The sequence below is a fragment of the Lontra canadensis genome, unplaced genomic scaffold (genome assembly GCF_010015895.1).
Source record: "Lontra canadensis isolate GAN:19392208 unplaced genomic scaffold, GSC_riverotter_1.0 scaffold65, whole genome shotgun sequence".
NCBI classification, from domain to species: domain Eukaryota; kingdom Metazoa; phylum Chordata; class Mammalia; order Carnivora; family Mustelidae; genus Lontra; species Lontra canadensis.
The window spans coordinates 1,726,651-1,743,654 of NW_022631059.1; the positions used below are offsets into that span (position 1 = coordinate 1,726,651).

Sequence of the window (17,004 nt, forward strand, 5' to 3'; positions counted from 1 at the left end):
GCACCTTATCCATCACAGTCAGCAATAACCACGTTTGCTGGGATTTCTGGGAATCCAATATGCTGTGCCTGCCACTGGGTCTGCCAGGGTCAGTGAGTGAGGTTGGGGACGATGGTCACTTTCTGGCCACAATTGAAAGGGTTGAAGGACAGGGCCGTCTCAGAGCCTCAAGAGGGACTTAGGTGACAACTTCTCCCTAGGAAGCCCCTGGATCAAGCTGCTCCTGAAGCTATTACTTAAAGATTTTTAAATAAGCAGACTTTTTTTTTTTTAAAGAACAGTTTTAGGTTAATGGCAAAATTAGGGGAAGTTACCTTATAGACTTTTTGTATAATCGAGCCCATGACTTCCCTTTGCACCTTATGCCATTTTAATTTGAGTTTTTGTCACTTGCAACCCAGTGTTCTGACTCTGCCCTGTTCTACTGGAGTCTTGGGCCTGGAGGCCCTTGTCCTGAGCAAGTGTTTTTAGTTCAGTTCCCAGCTCCAGAACAACGTGCTGTCCGGGGCCCTGCAGGGGCGTGGGGAGTGTGGCCACCTGCCTTGATGCAATCCTTTCTTGGGAGTTGCTGTCTGAAGCTTGGGCTGAACTGGGCTTGGGGTTTCAACTGCGCAGCTCGGCCTTCAGGCCTGAGAAGGGGATGGTGGAGGGAAGGGGGAGGGGCTCTACACACCCAGAAACCCCGTTTCAGCTGGGCCTCAACTTCCTCATGAACTCCTTGACGAGGTCCCTGCTCCCAACACAGTCCCTGACTGGCAAACCAGAGAATCAGTTTCGGGGGGCGGCGGAGTATTCCCAAAGCTTTAGAATCTCAGGCTTGGTGTCAAATTTGGGGCCTTCTGAGAGAAAGTTCTGGAGGCAGAGTGTGTGCAGGCTGGATGTGGCCGAGGCTCTTGGTCTCCAGAGCCTGCCCAGCCGGTCTGCGTCCCTCACGACGCCCTTGGGCCCTGGGCGTGCAGGACTCGGGTCTGCATGTCTGGCAGCAAGACTCGTCCTTCAGTCTTGGGCTCGTCCTAACATCACCTTACGTGCAGGCATCCAGCTTGTTTACTGCCTTCAGGAGTCTGCTTTTAAAAACCAGACGAGAGACTTCCAGAAATTCTTTTCTGATTGCGGAAATGAAACACACCCGCGGAGCCCGGCGCGTTGTCACGGGAAACTATCAGCAGGTACAACGGCGGAAAAGCCGGCGGGGATCCCGCCGGCTGACGCACCGGCCGTGGCCGCTCGGCTCAGGCTCCCGTCGCGGAGCCTGAATCTCAAACTTTACCGCGGACACACGTCTGGCTCCTTTTCTTTGAAACAACAACAACTTTACTACTGATCCAAGAAATGAAAGTCAGGCATTTTCACGTTCCAGAAGGGCAAACACTCTCTGAAAATAACAACGCTGGAGACTGGCAGGGAAATACGGGGAGGGGCACCCCCGCCCCCCACAGCGTCCAGGCAGCTCACGGCCTCTGCTTCGGGGTGGTTCGCCGTCTAGACCCACACGCCTTAAACACGTGTCCGCCTGACAAATCCGCCTCTAGGAATTCGTCCTGTGGGAAAATCACCGAGGTGCGACGGAGGGTTGGTCTGCGCCCCCAGCGGCCGTGCTGGCTCGGATCCTGAGAGCAAAGCCCCAAATCCTCCACAGATATTTATTAAATCCCCACCGCGGGCCAAGCACCGTGTTCAGCATCGCACGCCCGCGTGCAAAGCAGATGAACAAAGTCCCCGGTGCGCGGGTGGGTGTGACTGTTAAATCCCGGAATGAGGGCCCCCCCCGGGATGGAACATTCTGTATCTTGATTTTGTCAACCCCAACATCCTGGCTGGGATATTGTGCTGCGGTTCTGCCAAGACGTGACTGGGAGACGGAACACACACCTCCCGGCAGCCAACCCGGGGCGAAGACAGAAGGCTAGTCCACCGCCCGCGGGCACCAGCCCGGGGGCCGCCCACCGCCCGCGGGCACCAGCGGGGGACGTAGCAGCTCCCTGCAGGTCAGGCCTGGAGGAAGTCAGACAGTCATCCCGCAGCCATTGGCCCAGAACTGCGGGGACTTGATCAGCAACTGAGAGCTTCCGCAGTTTTCATCCCAGCTTCCGACTCAGGACCGGCCAGAGAAGTGTGCCTCCAGCCAGCGACACGGGCTGCCCCCTGCCACTCGCCCAAGCCCGCAGCCCCCGCCGGGCACAGCCGAGCAGCCCCTTTCCCACTGCAATGCCCTTATCCGGCTCTGGATAAGCAGAGCTCCTGGGGGTGGGCTTTGCTCACGTCCACGTCACCGTCAGGGGACCGAAGGGTGTGGGGGCTCTGTCCTCGGCTGCACTCGGCGTGCGTGTCTACCGTGATCTCCAATACGAACCTCACGTGGAAACCCCCTGACCCGGGAGGCCCCTGTCCCGTGGTGTGGACAAGCCACGGGCATAACTGGTAAGTAGACGATATTAACCGCAGGACAGCGGGTGTTGCTTAAATAAATTATGATGTTGTTATAACCTCGTGATCGTGGACTAGCGTGAAGCCATTAAAACGTTGTAGAAGGACAGTTAATGGTATTTGAAATGTTCATGACATATGTGCGGCTCACTGGAAGAGAACGAGGCCTCTAGACGGTTCAGCGTGACCCCAGTCTCTAGAGCAGCAACGCGCTTATGCAAAGGAGGGGAGGCCAGAGGGCGTGTGGCGGGCGGGCCCTCGCGGGTGCTGTACCGCATGTGTTTCCCTCTGGGATTGTCTCTGTATCCTCCACGGGTCCTTCAAAGGCTCTCACTCGATTATCAGAAGGTAAAATGTTACCAAAAAAAAAAAAAAGGAAAACAGAAACTAAGAAAAAAGGCAACTGAGAAACAGAAGATGTGATTTTGTGTTGAGAGCCTACATCACGACTTGGTTTCTCCCAAGAAGGAGCGATTCCGAAAGCCCGGCTGTACCACCATTCCATGGTCAAGGGGCCAACGCATGTCACTGGGGCTCCCTGCCATGCGTGGGAAAGGGACTAGGTCTGTGGAACAGAAGAGATGAAATAAGAGCTTTCAGGGTCCCAGGGCAGAGCTGGGGCCAGAGGAGAGGGGAAGATGCAGGAGGAATTCCTTTCTGAGAGCCTGGAGGGCCTTCTGGGGGAGGTGGCCTCTCTTCCTCTCTGCACGTAGTCTAGACCTCACTTGTGTGCGCCCACCCAGTGGGCACAGGATGTGTGACTGGGGCCGGGTTCTAACCTGGGTTGCACCCTGCCCAGGGCCCTGAGCTGTGGGTTCCCTTGCCTCTGTCTGCCCCTGACACATGACGGTTTCCCGTTCAGACTCCTGTTCCGGCTTTGGTCCCGGTGTTCTTTTCCCCTAGGCCTGGCGGTCCTCACAGCCTGCAGTAGTCTCTGCGGCCTCCTCCGTACCCTTCCGTGCTGCGGTTTGGGTGGATGAACCCCATGCCCAGCCCTAGAGCTAGGGCCCTGACCGGCAGTGGCTGATGGCCATGACCTTGTAACCCTCCTACAAGGCTCGGCAGGGTGGGTGGTCTTCCCTTGGGCACAGGGCAGGTGCAAGAGGGCTGGGAAAGTGTGCCAGGCCAAGGGCACGGCTCGAAGCAAGAGAACTTTATCATCTCTCAGTTCTGGAGACCAGAAGTCTAAAATCAAGGTGTCAGCCTCAGTTAGTCCTAACCTCTCCTTAAAAGCGTCACCAGTCCTAGTGGATCAGAGCTCGTCCTAACTAATTACGTCTGCAAAGGTCCTCTTTCTCAGTATGGCCGCATTCTGAGGTTCTCGGGGGACCCAAATCTGGGAGGTCATCATTGTACCCAGTAGAGGGATTAAGCTGGGGCTGAGGTGGGGGCTGCTGACCCCTGGCTAACAAGGCACGAGTAGAGACCTTTTCCAACCAGATGCCTTTCTGTGGCCTTGGATGACTTCTGAGGCCAAGCTGGGCGCAGGGCGGGCCTGGGAGGGCTCCGTCCGGATCAGACCCCGGCTGCCGCATCATCACTGAGCTCCCTACAGTCTGGGAGTCCTCTTCTGGAAGGTGGGCATCTGCTGTGGGGTCCTGGGGGAAACAGAGGAACTGCCTGGGATCTGGTGTCTAGGGTGTGAGCCGGGCCTGTCCCTGAGGGGCTGGACGGTGTGGCCCTGGCCTGCAGGGTGGGCTTCCAGCTCTCCTACCTCCTCCGGCTAGTCGGGTCGCGTCCACACACAGCCTTGAGCCCCAGCAGCCCCAGTTACATGGTGTGTCCCACGCTGTATCGGTGTAAGCCATCTGGCTGCGGTCCCGGGTGTGCCGGCATGGAGGAGACGCTCACACCAGCCGCTCACGTCTGCAGGCGCGGGCCCGTGAAGGTGCATCCCCGTTCCCCGGGCCTAGAGTGAAGCATCCTTCCAGGGCTTTCCCTGGGCGCCGCCTCCGGCCTCTCTTGCCAGCAGCAAGGTTTCCATTTTTCTTGGCAAATGAAACAGAAGATTGGGATCGTGGTTGCATCTAAGCGGGGATGCTGCCCGCCGTCCGAGGTACGGGGCGTCTCTTGCCGGCTGTACCAGCAGGAACGGGGGAGAGAGCGGAGGGTCGGCTCTCCGCGGAATTCATGTTCGAGCGCTGCCGTCCGCCTTAAAGGATTAATTTCACAAGCCTTAAACTGCAGTTTAATTTGAAAACTAATTCAGCCCCATAATTGGCTTTCTGCTCAAATCACTGAGGCTAAAGATTTAAATTCTTAATATTCAGATGACTTTCAAGTATCTGGCGCCATCTGAGCACTAGTCCGTGGCATTCGTCTTGGCAAGACCTCCGCCGGCACCAAAATAAAATAAATAAATGGGCCACTGATGGAATAATCTATTTGAGCAAAAACTCTGCATTATCTAGACGAAGGTTTCTCTCACTTCATTTTCAGCATATATATTTCTCTGCTATTTCATATTTTAAGGTGACATTAGTTTCAGAATTTATAATATAGGCCCTCACACAGTTACAAGGGGTTAGGGAAATCAGGATTTCCAATTAAAGCCTTTTTTAGTTAAAAGACAATCACGGTGGAATATTACCCTTTCCTTGCGAGGTTCAAGAAGCCCACCTGGGAGGGCTGATGGCCAAGCAGCTCAGAGCTCCAGGCCTGTCCCAAGCACCGGGTAGGCTCCAGAGGGTCAGGGGAGGGTTGGGGGTCCATGGAGTCCCGCCCTCGTCTGGGTGACAAGAACTGACAGGATCTCTGCTCAGTGCTGCAAGCTGACCAACAAACCTAGTAACTAACTCAATGAGTAATGCGGGATGGATGGGAGGCAGGCAGGGCAGACACCTGAAGGAGTGATATGTGAGCTGAGGGAGCATCCATGGGCCTGGACATCCGGGCTGAGGGCAGAGCATGTGCAAAGGCCCTGAGGCAGGAAAATGCTTTCCTTTCCCAAAGGCCTGGGATGTTTGCTTCTCTGCCTTTGCTGGGGTGTGCCTTTGTATCCCTTGTTGGCACATAGGTAGCATATAGATTTCTGGGTTCCTCAACTAGACGATGGACTCCTTGAGGGTGGGGTTTATATAGAGAAAGGCCCTCTCACATATAACGTGCTTTTCTGTGGGACACTGCCCATGCTACATTCTGTCCTTCTCCTCTTTCCATCTCCTTCTTTCTGCCTGATAGTGGATGTGATGCTTGGAGGTGCAGCAGCCATCTTGTGACCATGGGGTGAGAAACCAAAGAAGGAGGCATGGACAGCTTCAAGCTCTCCCCCAAATCCCTACTGGTATAAGCTGGGTTTTCTGTGACTTGTGACCAAACGCCTTCCTGACATAGACTGGAGAGAGGAAGCAGTTTGTACCATGGTTAGCACTGTGGCTTCGAGCCAGACTGCCTGGCTTTAAATCTGGCCTCCTTTCTATGCCTTTGTTCCCTTATCTTCAAAGCGGGAGAAGAAAAGTGCTTATGCCGTAGGGAGTCGCTCACGGGAACGTACATCCGTGGTGAGATGGCACAGAAGCACGCATGTACATGCCTGTGTGGGCACACGCAGGTCAGCTGGCTGACGGGTGAGTGAGGTCCGTGCTTCACGTCACTGTCACTGTCCTGACGTGGTCATGCAGGATGGTTCCCGCCGGCGGAAACAGGTGTCTCTACTATTTCTTACAGCCGTGTATGGTGCCCACCTGCTGTTTGCTCTTAGCTGGTGTCCAGCCCCCTTTGCCGGAGCAGTGATCCCGTTTTCCTTGGGGGAGCCACACCAGCCACGGCTCAGACCCTGTGATCGGAGGGGTCTAGAACTGGACTCTGTTTGTGCCTGACGGAGGCTCGCAGTCCGAGCCCTGGCCGTGGGGACCAGCCAGGCCAGATCATGGGGTCTCCCAGCACCCCTGCTGGTCTCCAGCAAGAAGCGGTCCCTCTCCCAGGGCTGTCTGCAGCACACAGTCATGTCTATAGCTGCTGAGGCATCTTGTCCACAGCTTCCTTGAGACCGAGCCGGCAGCAGAGGGGAGAGTCGGACCGAGGTAAGCAAGGCCCTGGCCCGTCCCACTCCAGCCCCAGCACGTGAGGCTGCTGCCCGTCTCTGCACTTGGCTGTTACGTGAGCCAATGTGTTGCCTTTCCCAGGGGGGTTTTGAGGTGGGTTTTGGAGACCTGGAGATCTAACAGCTGAGATCAGAGTAGTGGACACTCTTGGCCCCAAACCTCAATGACCATGTCTGTGCCAAACGGGACGGGCCACCCTACGGCTCTCATGCCCTCAGAGCCGGTCTCATCCAGCAGTGACAAAGAGGATTTCATACCACAGTGAGACACCAGGGCTGGGGAAAGAGGGTGGGCGGGATGTGGGCTCTGCCAGGGACCCCAGCCCTGAGTCACTGTGCTACTGTCCCCAAATGAACTACCCTAACCTTAAAAGTTTTTCTGGGTGAGTCAATATTGAATACCTCTTTCTGTTTGTTTTCCCTTAGAATGTGCACCTGAAACCCTTCCTCAGCCCATCATGCCAGAGAATAATGACTAATTTCTGGTGATAGGTTTTCCTTACCCCGCAAAGGCGCCGTGTGAAACCTTCTATTACGGTGATGCACTGCCGGAGGGCAGGGCCTGGCGGAGACTGGCTCCGAGCCCCGGGGGCCCTGCCTCGGGAGGCCCCGACATGCTTTGTCTGGGGCCACCTTGCCTCGGACAGGCTTTCCAGGGAGCAGCAAGCGTGGTGTCGCTCCGTCCCTGGCGCTATACCAAGCCGTGGCGTCCCCATTCCGCTCTGAGGACTGTCCCGGGATCAGAGGCAGAAGCCGGGTCCCTTGAAAGTCGGTACCTCATGCAAACAGTGCATGAAAGACACAGCAGGGAGCGGGAAAAGAGGACCCGTCCCGGGTCCACACAGCCTCTCAGGCTTCTGGGCCGTGCTCAGCATCCCCCGTGGCTCTGTGGAGCTGGGACGATGGTGGGGGTGGGGTGGGGGCGCTGCTGCAATCTCCCAGGCTTAAAGGCTTATCAGGATTTTGAGGAGGCACAGCAATTTGCTGCTTTTGTTTTCCTAATGAGTAAAGCCGTTTACACATTTGGGAAGACTTTCTTGATCGATTTGTTTTAAAATAAGACATGGGAGGTTTGATTTGTTATATCCAGGCACCTTCACAGAGTGTGCTGGGTCGTGGGGACAAAGGCTCCCCGTATCTGGGTTAACAAGAAAGCCCCCCCCATTGCCCGACCCCCATGCCCCCACCCCGGCTGCCTAGGGACCGGCTGCGTGGAGCTAATTTGCCCACCGGCCGGCCGCCTGTCCCTGCTCCTCAGGGACCTTGGGGAGGAGCTGCCCGAGGCGCAGGCCAAAATAATGTCACCTCCCGTTCCCTTCAGTGACACCAGGCTGGCTGGCATCTCGTGGTTCCGAGACAATCAATCGAAAACACAATTCACCTTGTTGAGAAGCCTGCCCTGGGGACGGAGCTATGACAACCTGCTCCGGGAGGAGAGGTGACGAGAAACGCTTGCCTGGCCGCCCCACCGTGGCTGTGGCCGGCCCCTCAGAGCACGGTGCTGCCCCTGGGGACGCGGGAAGCCGGCTGGACTCCAGGCTCCGGGTGCTGGAGCGTCAGTGTGCCCAGAGCCACCGGCCTTCCCAGGAGCCCGGGCGCCCTCTGGGGACGGGGTTCTCGGAGGCTGCCCGGGCGGGGTCGCCGCTGAAGTGCAGAGGACCTAAAGGTCACGGGGCAGTGGCCGTTGCTCTGACCTGCCTGTGCCACCTGCGTCCTGCTTCCCAGTGGCTCTTCCTGGAGGCCCGGGGGGTGCTCGGCTCGGCTCCACCTGCCCAACCCCGGCCATGGACGCCGCCCATGCCCGCAGGAGACAGCCGTGCTGGGCTGCGCGGCTAGAACTGGGGCAGAAAACCGTCCACACCCACGTCCCACCTACGACACCGAGTCCTGGGTCAGGGGCGCCGATCGCGTCTAGATTTCTGCCACGTTCCCAAGGGCTGCTGCTGCGCCCCAGGCCTGGGCTAGTCTCAGCTGGGGGTGCTGCCGCCCCCACCTCCTGGGACCTGAGGCCTGTCTCTGCTAAGGGGGATGGGGAGGGGGCCCACTTCCGGCAGACGGCTTAGCAGGGGCTGTGGCACACGAGCACGTGGCCGACGTCACTTATGCCAGACTGAAGTCTGGGGGAAGACCGGCCCTTGGGTCAACTCTGAGGGGAACTGAGGCCTGCGGGTATGTAGGCTCACCTCTTGGGGCCGTGGGGGTCTGGCCTCCTCATGGGCTTCCTACGAAGCTTGGAATAAAATGGAAGTGTGCTGCCAGTGACTTTGGATGTCGGGTCTTCTCTTTGACCCCGTCTCCCACCCCAGGACCTCTGCCCACGCCTTTCCCTTCCCCACGCCCCCTTCCAACCACTCCCCCAGACTTTCTCTCCAAGCCGCTCCTTGTCATACCCAAGCTCTCGGCCTACAGGTCACCTCCGCAGAGGGGCCCTCCCTGATCTACAGGCGCCTCCATGACTCTCAGCGCCCCGGGACCCTTCTGAGCCTCACTGTCCGTTATGGGGCTTTACGTAGTTGCTTTTGCCTACTTCTGTCTGCGTTCCCCTCTGCACCGCGGGGCCCGTGACACAGGGCCCTACTCCCGGGGGGCGTGCGCGGCCTGCGGCGGGCGTGAGGCAGTGACCCGATGAACGGGCGCCTCCGTGGGTGGGGGAGGCTCCTGGGGCCGTCTCGGCTCCCCGAGCAGGGGCCCCCTTGACTGGCTGCCCCTTGTTCGCCGCTCCTCAGGGGCCGGGGGCTCACCTGGCTTGGAGCCCTCGTCCACGGAGCCGTTGTAGACCTGGTTGATGAACTCGGGGCGGTTGTCGTTCATGTCGATGACGTAGATGTACAGGTCGATGGGATTCTCCACCTTGTTGCCGTTCATATCCACCGCGTGGGCTCTGAGCTGGAAGGCGGCACAGACATGGTCAGCCTGGGGACAGCCCGGGACAGGCGCCCGCCGGCCCGCAGCTCTGGGCTGGCGCTGACGTGAGGGCCTGGGCCCCTCAGGGGACCGTCTTGGCAGGGGTCGGGCCTGGGACGCGCCAGGACACTCTTCTGAGCCTCGGGGCTCCCTCTGAGGAAATAGGGAAGGGCTGTGAGAGGACGCTCGATGTTTGGATTGTTTTTTGGTTTTTTTTTGGTAAAGATTTATTTATCCATTTGAGAGAGAGAGAGAAAGCAAGCAGGGGAGGGGAGGGACGAGCAGACCCTTCACAGAGCACAAGCCCCACGTGGGGCTCGAACCCAGGACCCTGAGGTCATGACCTGAACTGAAACCAGGAGTTGGACGCTTCACCGGCTGAGCCACCCAGGCACCCGATTGTTTGGATTTTTTGTTCATTCACTCATTCGCCATTCATTCATTAATTCACTCACTCAAGCAGTATCTGTCAGGCACAGGCACCAGCTGGGCCCCTGCTCCGTGGCCCAGACACGACCCAGCCCTGGGGCGTCTCACGGAGAAGGGAGAGGGACACCAAGAGGGAAGAGAAGGTACAGGGAATTGGGTGGACTGGTAGTGACTGGCTGGGGCTGGGAGGACGCCAGGCAGGCCTCTCAGAGGAGGTGACATTTGCGCTGTGGCCTGACGAACGGGACAGGGAGAAGAACAGGCGTGAGGTCCCACGGGGCACACGGAGTGGCTGAGGCGTGGGGGCAGCAGCGGGGCTGGAGAGGGTCATGCGAGACCTGGGATTTGGGGGAGAACCGAGGGCTGGAAAGGGGCGGGGTCTGCCCGAGGTCCGCCCACGCCAGAACTGTGACTGTCCCACATCTCTCTGCTGACACCTGGTCTCCTTCAGCTGCGCACATCGGACTCGAGGTCTGTGCCGCAAGACAGCGCCACGCCAAGGGTGCGAGTGGAATGTGCGCTTGAGGCCTGGGGCGAGAAGTGTCTCCGGGCTGGGGGGTCTGCACAATCCTCGTGTCATGGCCTCTACCAGCCTCTGGGAAGGGGGAGGAGGAGGCCGCATCCCACACCTGCCCCCGGGAGGCTCTGGCCAATGGTGTCCACACCAGCCTGGCCCCGAGTGCAAGTTTACCCTTGAAGTGGGGTGTTTGAGGAGAAGCTGGAGGCCGGCTTCCTCTGGGAGGAGGCCTGCGTTGTGGCAAGGACACCGATGAGCCCAGTTCCTGGGGGGCCTCAGCCCATGTGCCAGAGGTGACCGCACACTTGGTGCTTCGGCTCTAAGCAGAGAGCAGAAGGGCCGTGACGCGTCCCTCGCTGTTTCGGCCCCCGCCCTGCCCCCCATCTTCCAGTGGTGGCCAGGGGACCCTTCATCCTGTCAAATACAGCCCAGTGGCAGCCCATAGGTCAAGAAGCCGCTGAAGAAAGGTCCTTGTGAACCACGGTCAGAGGCGGTGTCTTCTCACCAAGCGACGCTGCTGGCGTCGGCACAGTCTGCGGAAGGGCAGCGGTGGCCCAGCAGGGAGGGCCGGGGGTCCTCCCGTCTCCCCCCTCCCCCTCCCCCCAATTTTTATGACATTCGTGGCTTCTGCAGGAAGTCTCTAAGCTCCCCACCGTCACCCACCTCTCAGGCTGGGCACACGCTGTGGGCTTGGCGGGGGGGGGGGTATCTGGTCTTGATGCGGAGACAGGATGGCACCAGGGGAGCCGTGGGCGCCTCCTGGTCCTTCTGGGACCAGCCGTGGGCGCCTCCTGGGACCACATGGGCGCAAGACAGGGAAACGCCAGCACAGGAGCTTGGTGTTGCGTCCCCATGGGGACAGGAGCGGGGAGGAACCAGAGCCACCTGCCGCCTCTTCTAGGCTCACGCTGCTTGGTGTCCTAACTGCGGGCCACCAGCTTCCTCCTGGGGCCGCGGAGCACTCCACACGGGCCCTGGAAGCACCTTCGCTGGGTGCCGGGGACTCCTGCCATGGCCAGCACCGGCCGCACACCTGCTCAGGGCAGGGCAAGGCCCCGGCGCCTGTGTCGGGTAATGGCCTGAGCTTCTGGGATCACCCGCGAGACTGGTACCGTCCCGATCTCTGCTCTACAGATGGGCCAAGGGAGGTGCAGGAGGAGTTGGGAATTTGCCCAAGATGAGAGCCATGGCAGGACTCAGTAGCAGGTCTTACTTATGGAATCCTCTTTATAAAGAACCTTCTAGAGATCATCCTGCAAAGCAAAGGTGACTCCTCTCTGTTTTGTGCATTTGAACGCTGATGTGCTGCTGGTTGTCTCAGAGCGACCCGTGTACATAGCCCATCTGCTCGCTCTCACGTGGGGACGGAGTCAAAGGTGCCTGAGGACGTGGGGCGTGGAGCCCCAGACGTGGACACAATGGGGGGTCGCCCCGTGATCAGGCCACGTTTCCGATGGGGGGGAGCGTCTGGGCGGGACACAGTGGCCCGGCTGGTGCCCTCCCGGGGGTCGGGAGGGAGGGAGGATTCAGAGCTGCTGGAGGAAGTGGAGGGGCCGCGTGCCGTGGAACGCTGGGGTGAGAGGGGGTGAGAGGGTCCCGGCCGGCGGCCAGCGAGGAAAGGGGATCTGGATGAGCAGGAAGCAGACACCTGCAGGCAGGTCACCTTGATTTCCAAGCCCACGGGACGCACGAGCCTGGATCGGGCGCTGTGCTAAGCCGGTTTGCGCTCGCTTGGTAGGCGGCAGAGAGGGCTAACACCCCGGCAGCCGGCCCAGCTGCCCCGAAGGCCCTGGTGGGCGTCCTGTGCGGGCTCGTGTCTGTGTCTGGACTGCCCAGAGCAGCTTCCCAGCTCTGGGGAAGACGGGACAGTTCTCGACGGCTTCTCCGCGGCGGGACAGAGAACAGAAAGACGGAACACGAGCTTTCACTCCAGAGTTGTGCAAATGGATCCGGCCGCTTCTCTAGCCGGGCCGTGTGGTCTCCCTGCAGCCGGTCACCTCACGGGGTCTCGGGGTGATGCTGCTGGAGGCGGCAGCCAGGGCTGGCCCTGGGAGACATCCCTCGCGTCTGAGAGGTTGAGGTGTGCAGTCCCCGGAGCACGTTTCCCAGTTCACAGAGCCAGCGGGGACACTTAACTCCTGGTGTCGTGGTGGGTTCCCATCTCCCAAGATGGAGCCCCGGGAGGCGGTGGGCGATGGGAGGGAAGGCGCGCCAGCTGTCCGGAGGTCAGCGGGTCACCTGGAGGCCCAGACATGGAGCCGAGTGTGCAGGGACAGGTGGACGTTTCCCCCCACCTCCCCCCACCACCTGTGGCCAAGTTCTCTGCTTCCTCTCTGGTCAGCTGGAGTGAGGAGGGGCTGTGGTCCACAGGCGTCCCTGGAGAGGACCAGGGGTCTGCCACCCAGGCCCAGCACACCACCCCAGATCCCACGGGATGGCCAGCCCGTGACCCCCACTTTCCTGAGCGGGCCTGCCACCGAGCCATCTAGCTGCGGACGCCACATGTCTCCTGGGCAGAGCCTGGTGCTGATCGAGGCCTTGAAGTCACATGGGGCAAAAAGGACAAACAGAAACGGGGTGTGCACGAGAGGTACGCAGGGGCCCATGTTCCTTGGCAGGACACCAGCTGCTGCCTTGGTGCTTGGTGGGTCGACCAGCCTGCCCATGAGCAAAGGGGGCTGGCAGGTGACACTCACTCCCTGGAGACGACATCAGTGTTCAGACGCCCCCTTACGCCCTTGTCCCCCGGGGCTGAGATGTCTCAGCTGGACGGTGGAGCCGGACACTTGCCAGGGAGCCGAGAATTCCAGTGCCAACTTTGGTGTGAAATGTTGCCGGGAAACAGTTAACCAGAAACACTGAAACCAGGTCTCCTTTTGAGCTCAAGGTTTTCCAAGGAATTAAAATACAGTGAAAGGGAGAGCCTTCCCGCTGGGTGTGGGAGGGGTGGCTCGGCGGTCCGTGGGCGGGGGGCTGCATCCGCCTCGAAGCAGGTTTGGCGCACAGGCCGCCAGCGCTGCCCGTCCTCGAAGAGGGCCACAGCCTGCAGGCCAGGCACGCGGGGCCGCGGTATGGCCTGGGACCGCGCAGCCTGCAGGCCCAAAGCTCGGGAGGGGCCGTGAGTGGTCAGATGCTCTGCTGTCACTGCCTTGAAATCCTTAGTCCAGATGGGGGCTGCTCGCTTTATCCGGCACCGGGCCCCGGACTCTGCAGCTGTCCTGACGTCAGGAGCTGAGCGGTCTCGCCCTGGGGTGGCCCCTTCCCACCAGGCTCACCAGGCATGCAGAGCCGCAGGCACGGGAGGGCAGCCCGGCCCAGGGGTAACGACGAAGACTTTCGTTTAGTCCAGAAGGTCCATAAGAACCAGCCGGAGAAGACACCCATACTGGGGACAGCAGGGGTCGCTGGAGCCCCAAGGAAGGCAGGAGAGGAGCCCTGCCGAGAGCTCCCCACTCCCTAAACGGTGGAAGCAACGGTGTGACATTCCAGCATTCCAGCGGACACCAGAGCAGCCTGGGGACCTCCGGAGGGGCAGGAGCACCTCAAGCCCAGGGGGAGGGGCTTCTCCAAGCGACTGTGATAATTACAGATGGATCTGTCTAATCTTGAATGAGGTGAACCCCAGCGTCAGCAAGTGGCCTCTCCGTGGGGCCGTCTGGAGACAAAGCCCCCGATGTTGGAGGAGGATCTCCAGGTCATCAGCTGATCAGGGACACGGACTGCAGCACAGAGGGACCCCGACCAGGGGGGCGATGCAGCGAGTCAGCCGCAGCCCCTCCCCCTTCCCTGCTCCTTCACTGGAAACATTCACTCCTCTCCACCACTGGCTGAGCATCCCTGTAGACCCTGGGGCGCAAATGCCTGGAACAAGGCATTCTAGTAGGGGCAGGTGCCTCTGGGAAGGTAGACAAACCGGGGAGGGGTGGGGAGAGAAGAGCAGGGAGGAGGGGTCGTGCGTCCCCAGCGTCTGGGGACACTGGGACACTGGTAAGTGTCTGGTGTGGGAACGCCCACGCCTTATTTCACTCAGAGAAGGCCCCTGAGAGCGCCTTCCGGGGGGAGCACCCCTGAAATCACCTGTCTGGAAGCCGGCGGCGAAGTGTGCCTGACTGTCAGCGGCTGGCTGCTTCTGGGGTCTCTATGTGTGTTTTCCTCCACATTCCCTAGCCCTGTAAACACAATCATCAGTCTGCCTCAGAAAGGATATGATGATTTTCCTTTAGATATTCGGGATCCACGACAAGCTCTTTTTCCAACCAGCTGACAAGACAACCTATTTCCCTTACATCTCCTTCTCCCTGACCCTGGCCCCCACTGTCCAAGAGGCAGTCAGGAGGGCAGCCACAGGCCCATTGCCAACTGCATCTCTGGGGCAGGACGCAGAGGTGGGTCAGTACCCACACCCCCTCTTCTCACGGCCTGTGGTCTGGCTGCTGAAGAGTTGGGGGACCCAGCCTTTCTTAGGGGCTTCAGGTCAAGGAGCTTTGATACCTCTTAATCCCAGTACAGTGTAAGCTCCCCCAGAGTGAGGCCGTGTTTACTCATGTTATCATTGCAGGCCTACTGCCAACCACAGGGCCTGACACATGCTAGATCCTTGAGAAATGTTCCCTGGATGGGTGGATGTGTGGGTGGGTGTGTGGATGGACAGATTCTTGGGTGGAATGGACGAATGGAGGGATGGATGGATGGACAGATGGACAGAGGAATGGATGGATTGGTTGATGGGTGGATGGAGGGATGGATGGTTGGAGGAATGAATGGGTGGAGGGATGGATGGAGGGATGGACAGAAGGTTGGATGGATGGATGGATCAGTGGATGGGTGGATGGTTGGATGAGTAGATGGATGGATGTGAAGATGGATGACAGAATGGTTGGATGAAGGAAGGAATCAATGGAAGAAGGGATGGATGGATGGATGGATGGACCAGTAGATGGGGGATGGATGGATGGATGGATGGATGGATGTGTAGATGGGTGCAAGAATGGGTGGATGAAAGAAGGAATGGGTAGAGGAATGGATGGATGGATGGATGGTTGGATGCGAGATGAAGTGGGATGCATAAGAGGTCCTAGTCTTAAACTATGAGCCGAGCTCTCCTTCCAAAGGTAGGAACCCAAGGCCCGAGGTACTCACGTGGTAGGAGGCGCGCTCCTCCCGGTCCATGGGCCGAGTGACATACATCCGTCCAGACATGGAGTCGATGCTGAAGACCTCCATGGGGGGCTGGTCAGCGCCCACGCCCGTGATGCTGTACCGGATGGGGATGTCGTTGTCTTTGTCAGACCGGATCTGGAAGGAGGAGCCGGAGGAGAGGCATGTCAGCCTGCCGTGGGGAGCAGGGGCTATGCTCCCTAAACGTACACTCACCCAGCCCCGAATTTCCTTGCACTTGGCCATCTCGAGGTACTTCGGGACCTAACACTTTATCCACACTGGGAACCGGAAGGTCAGTCTGAGATCTGGGAGTCGTAACTACACGTCCAGTGGCCCACCAGGTAACGGGGAAAGATAAAACACAATATTCCAAGGTAAAGTCTCTGCAGGGAGCGTGGGTCACGGGGTAGAGACCTCCAACACTGCTGAGGAAGCCTGGAAGCAATGGTGGAAAATGGCCACCACCCTGACACAAACGATCCTTCCGTCCACCATCAGACTGGAGGACGGACAACAGAGCAGTTGCCGTAGAGTCCAGAGGTAAGAGAGGTTGGGACCCGGCCTGTGTATGTGCCCTAAATTTTCACCTGTGTCCCACCTTTTCGCTCCTTCGATGGAGGCACCAGGGATAGGATCCGGTCCCTGAGGGGCAGGGAGGCCCCGTGACCAGCCTGGAGACACAGATTTCACCGTGAAGCCTGTCGTCAGGATGGCCACCGTGCGACATACACACAGAAGTGTTCGCGCAGAGAAGCTGGGTGTTGTTGAAAAAGCAACTTAATAATGTTTCTGTGGCTCCCAACTCGGGAGGAAGTCAGCGGGGGCTGGAGGGGGGTACTGAGGAGTGAGACGAGCACACAGTTCCGTGTTCTCCGGGCGGCAGGGGCGGGGGACGGGAAGAGCAGTCCTGGGGACACGGGAAGGACAGCAGTAGAATGAAAAACGAGATGAACAGTGTGGTGACAGATGGTGACTGTGCTCCTCGCGGCGAGCGTTTCGTCGTGTAAATAACTCGAGTTGCCCGACACCAGGTGTGTGTTGCACAACTGAGATTACCATAATACCCTACGGGAGCCACGCTTCAGTACAGAATTTAAAAATGGGCCGTGCGTCTTCCATTAGAGGAAGCAAAGATCTTGTCACAACAAGGGACACCTGATGGGAACGGGGTCACCAGCTGTAAGGTAACTGGCTTTGCTGAGCCAGGGGAACGTAAATCCCGGAGACTGAGAAGGTGTGGAGGCCGAGGTCTGACCCACAGACTGGAGTTCAACGTTGCCTACGGCCGACTCTCGGACACGGGTTTCTCCCATGCTGGTCCGTCTGTCCACAGAGGTTTTCCAGTAAATATGGTATATTTTTTCCTCCTTATGATTTCCTTAACGACACAGAATTCCCTCTAGCTGACTGTGCTGTAAGCTCACAGTCTGCAACACACCTAACATAGGACATACGTGCTCATCGCCCGTTTACCTGGTCCGCAAGGCTTCTGGCCGACAGACGGCTCTCAGCAGTCAGGCTCTGG

General features: G+C 58.9%; 1 protein-coding gene across 1 annotated transcript in view; it reads right to left on the bottom strand.

Moving 5' to 3' along the window:
- Nucleotides 1–17,004, bottom strand: part of CDH4 (cadherin 4) — a 136,270-nt gene that overhangs the window by 38,731 nt on the left and 80,535 nt on the right. The window contains exons 4-5 of the mRNA XM_032878710.1: nucleotides 15,459–15,614; nucleotides 9,211–9,355 (exon numbers count right to left, since the gene is read on the bottom strand). Coding sequence (XP_032734601.1) covers nucleotides 9,211–9,355; nucleotides 15,459–15,614 — 301 coding nt within the window. The remainder of the gene's footprint in view (nucleotides 1–9,210; nucleotides 9,356–15,458; nucleotides 15,615–17,004) is intronic.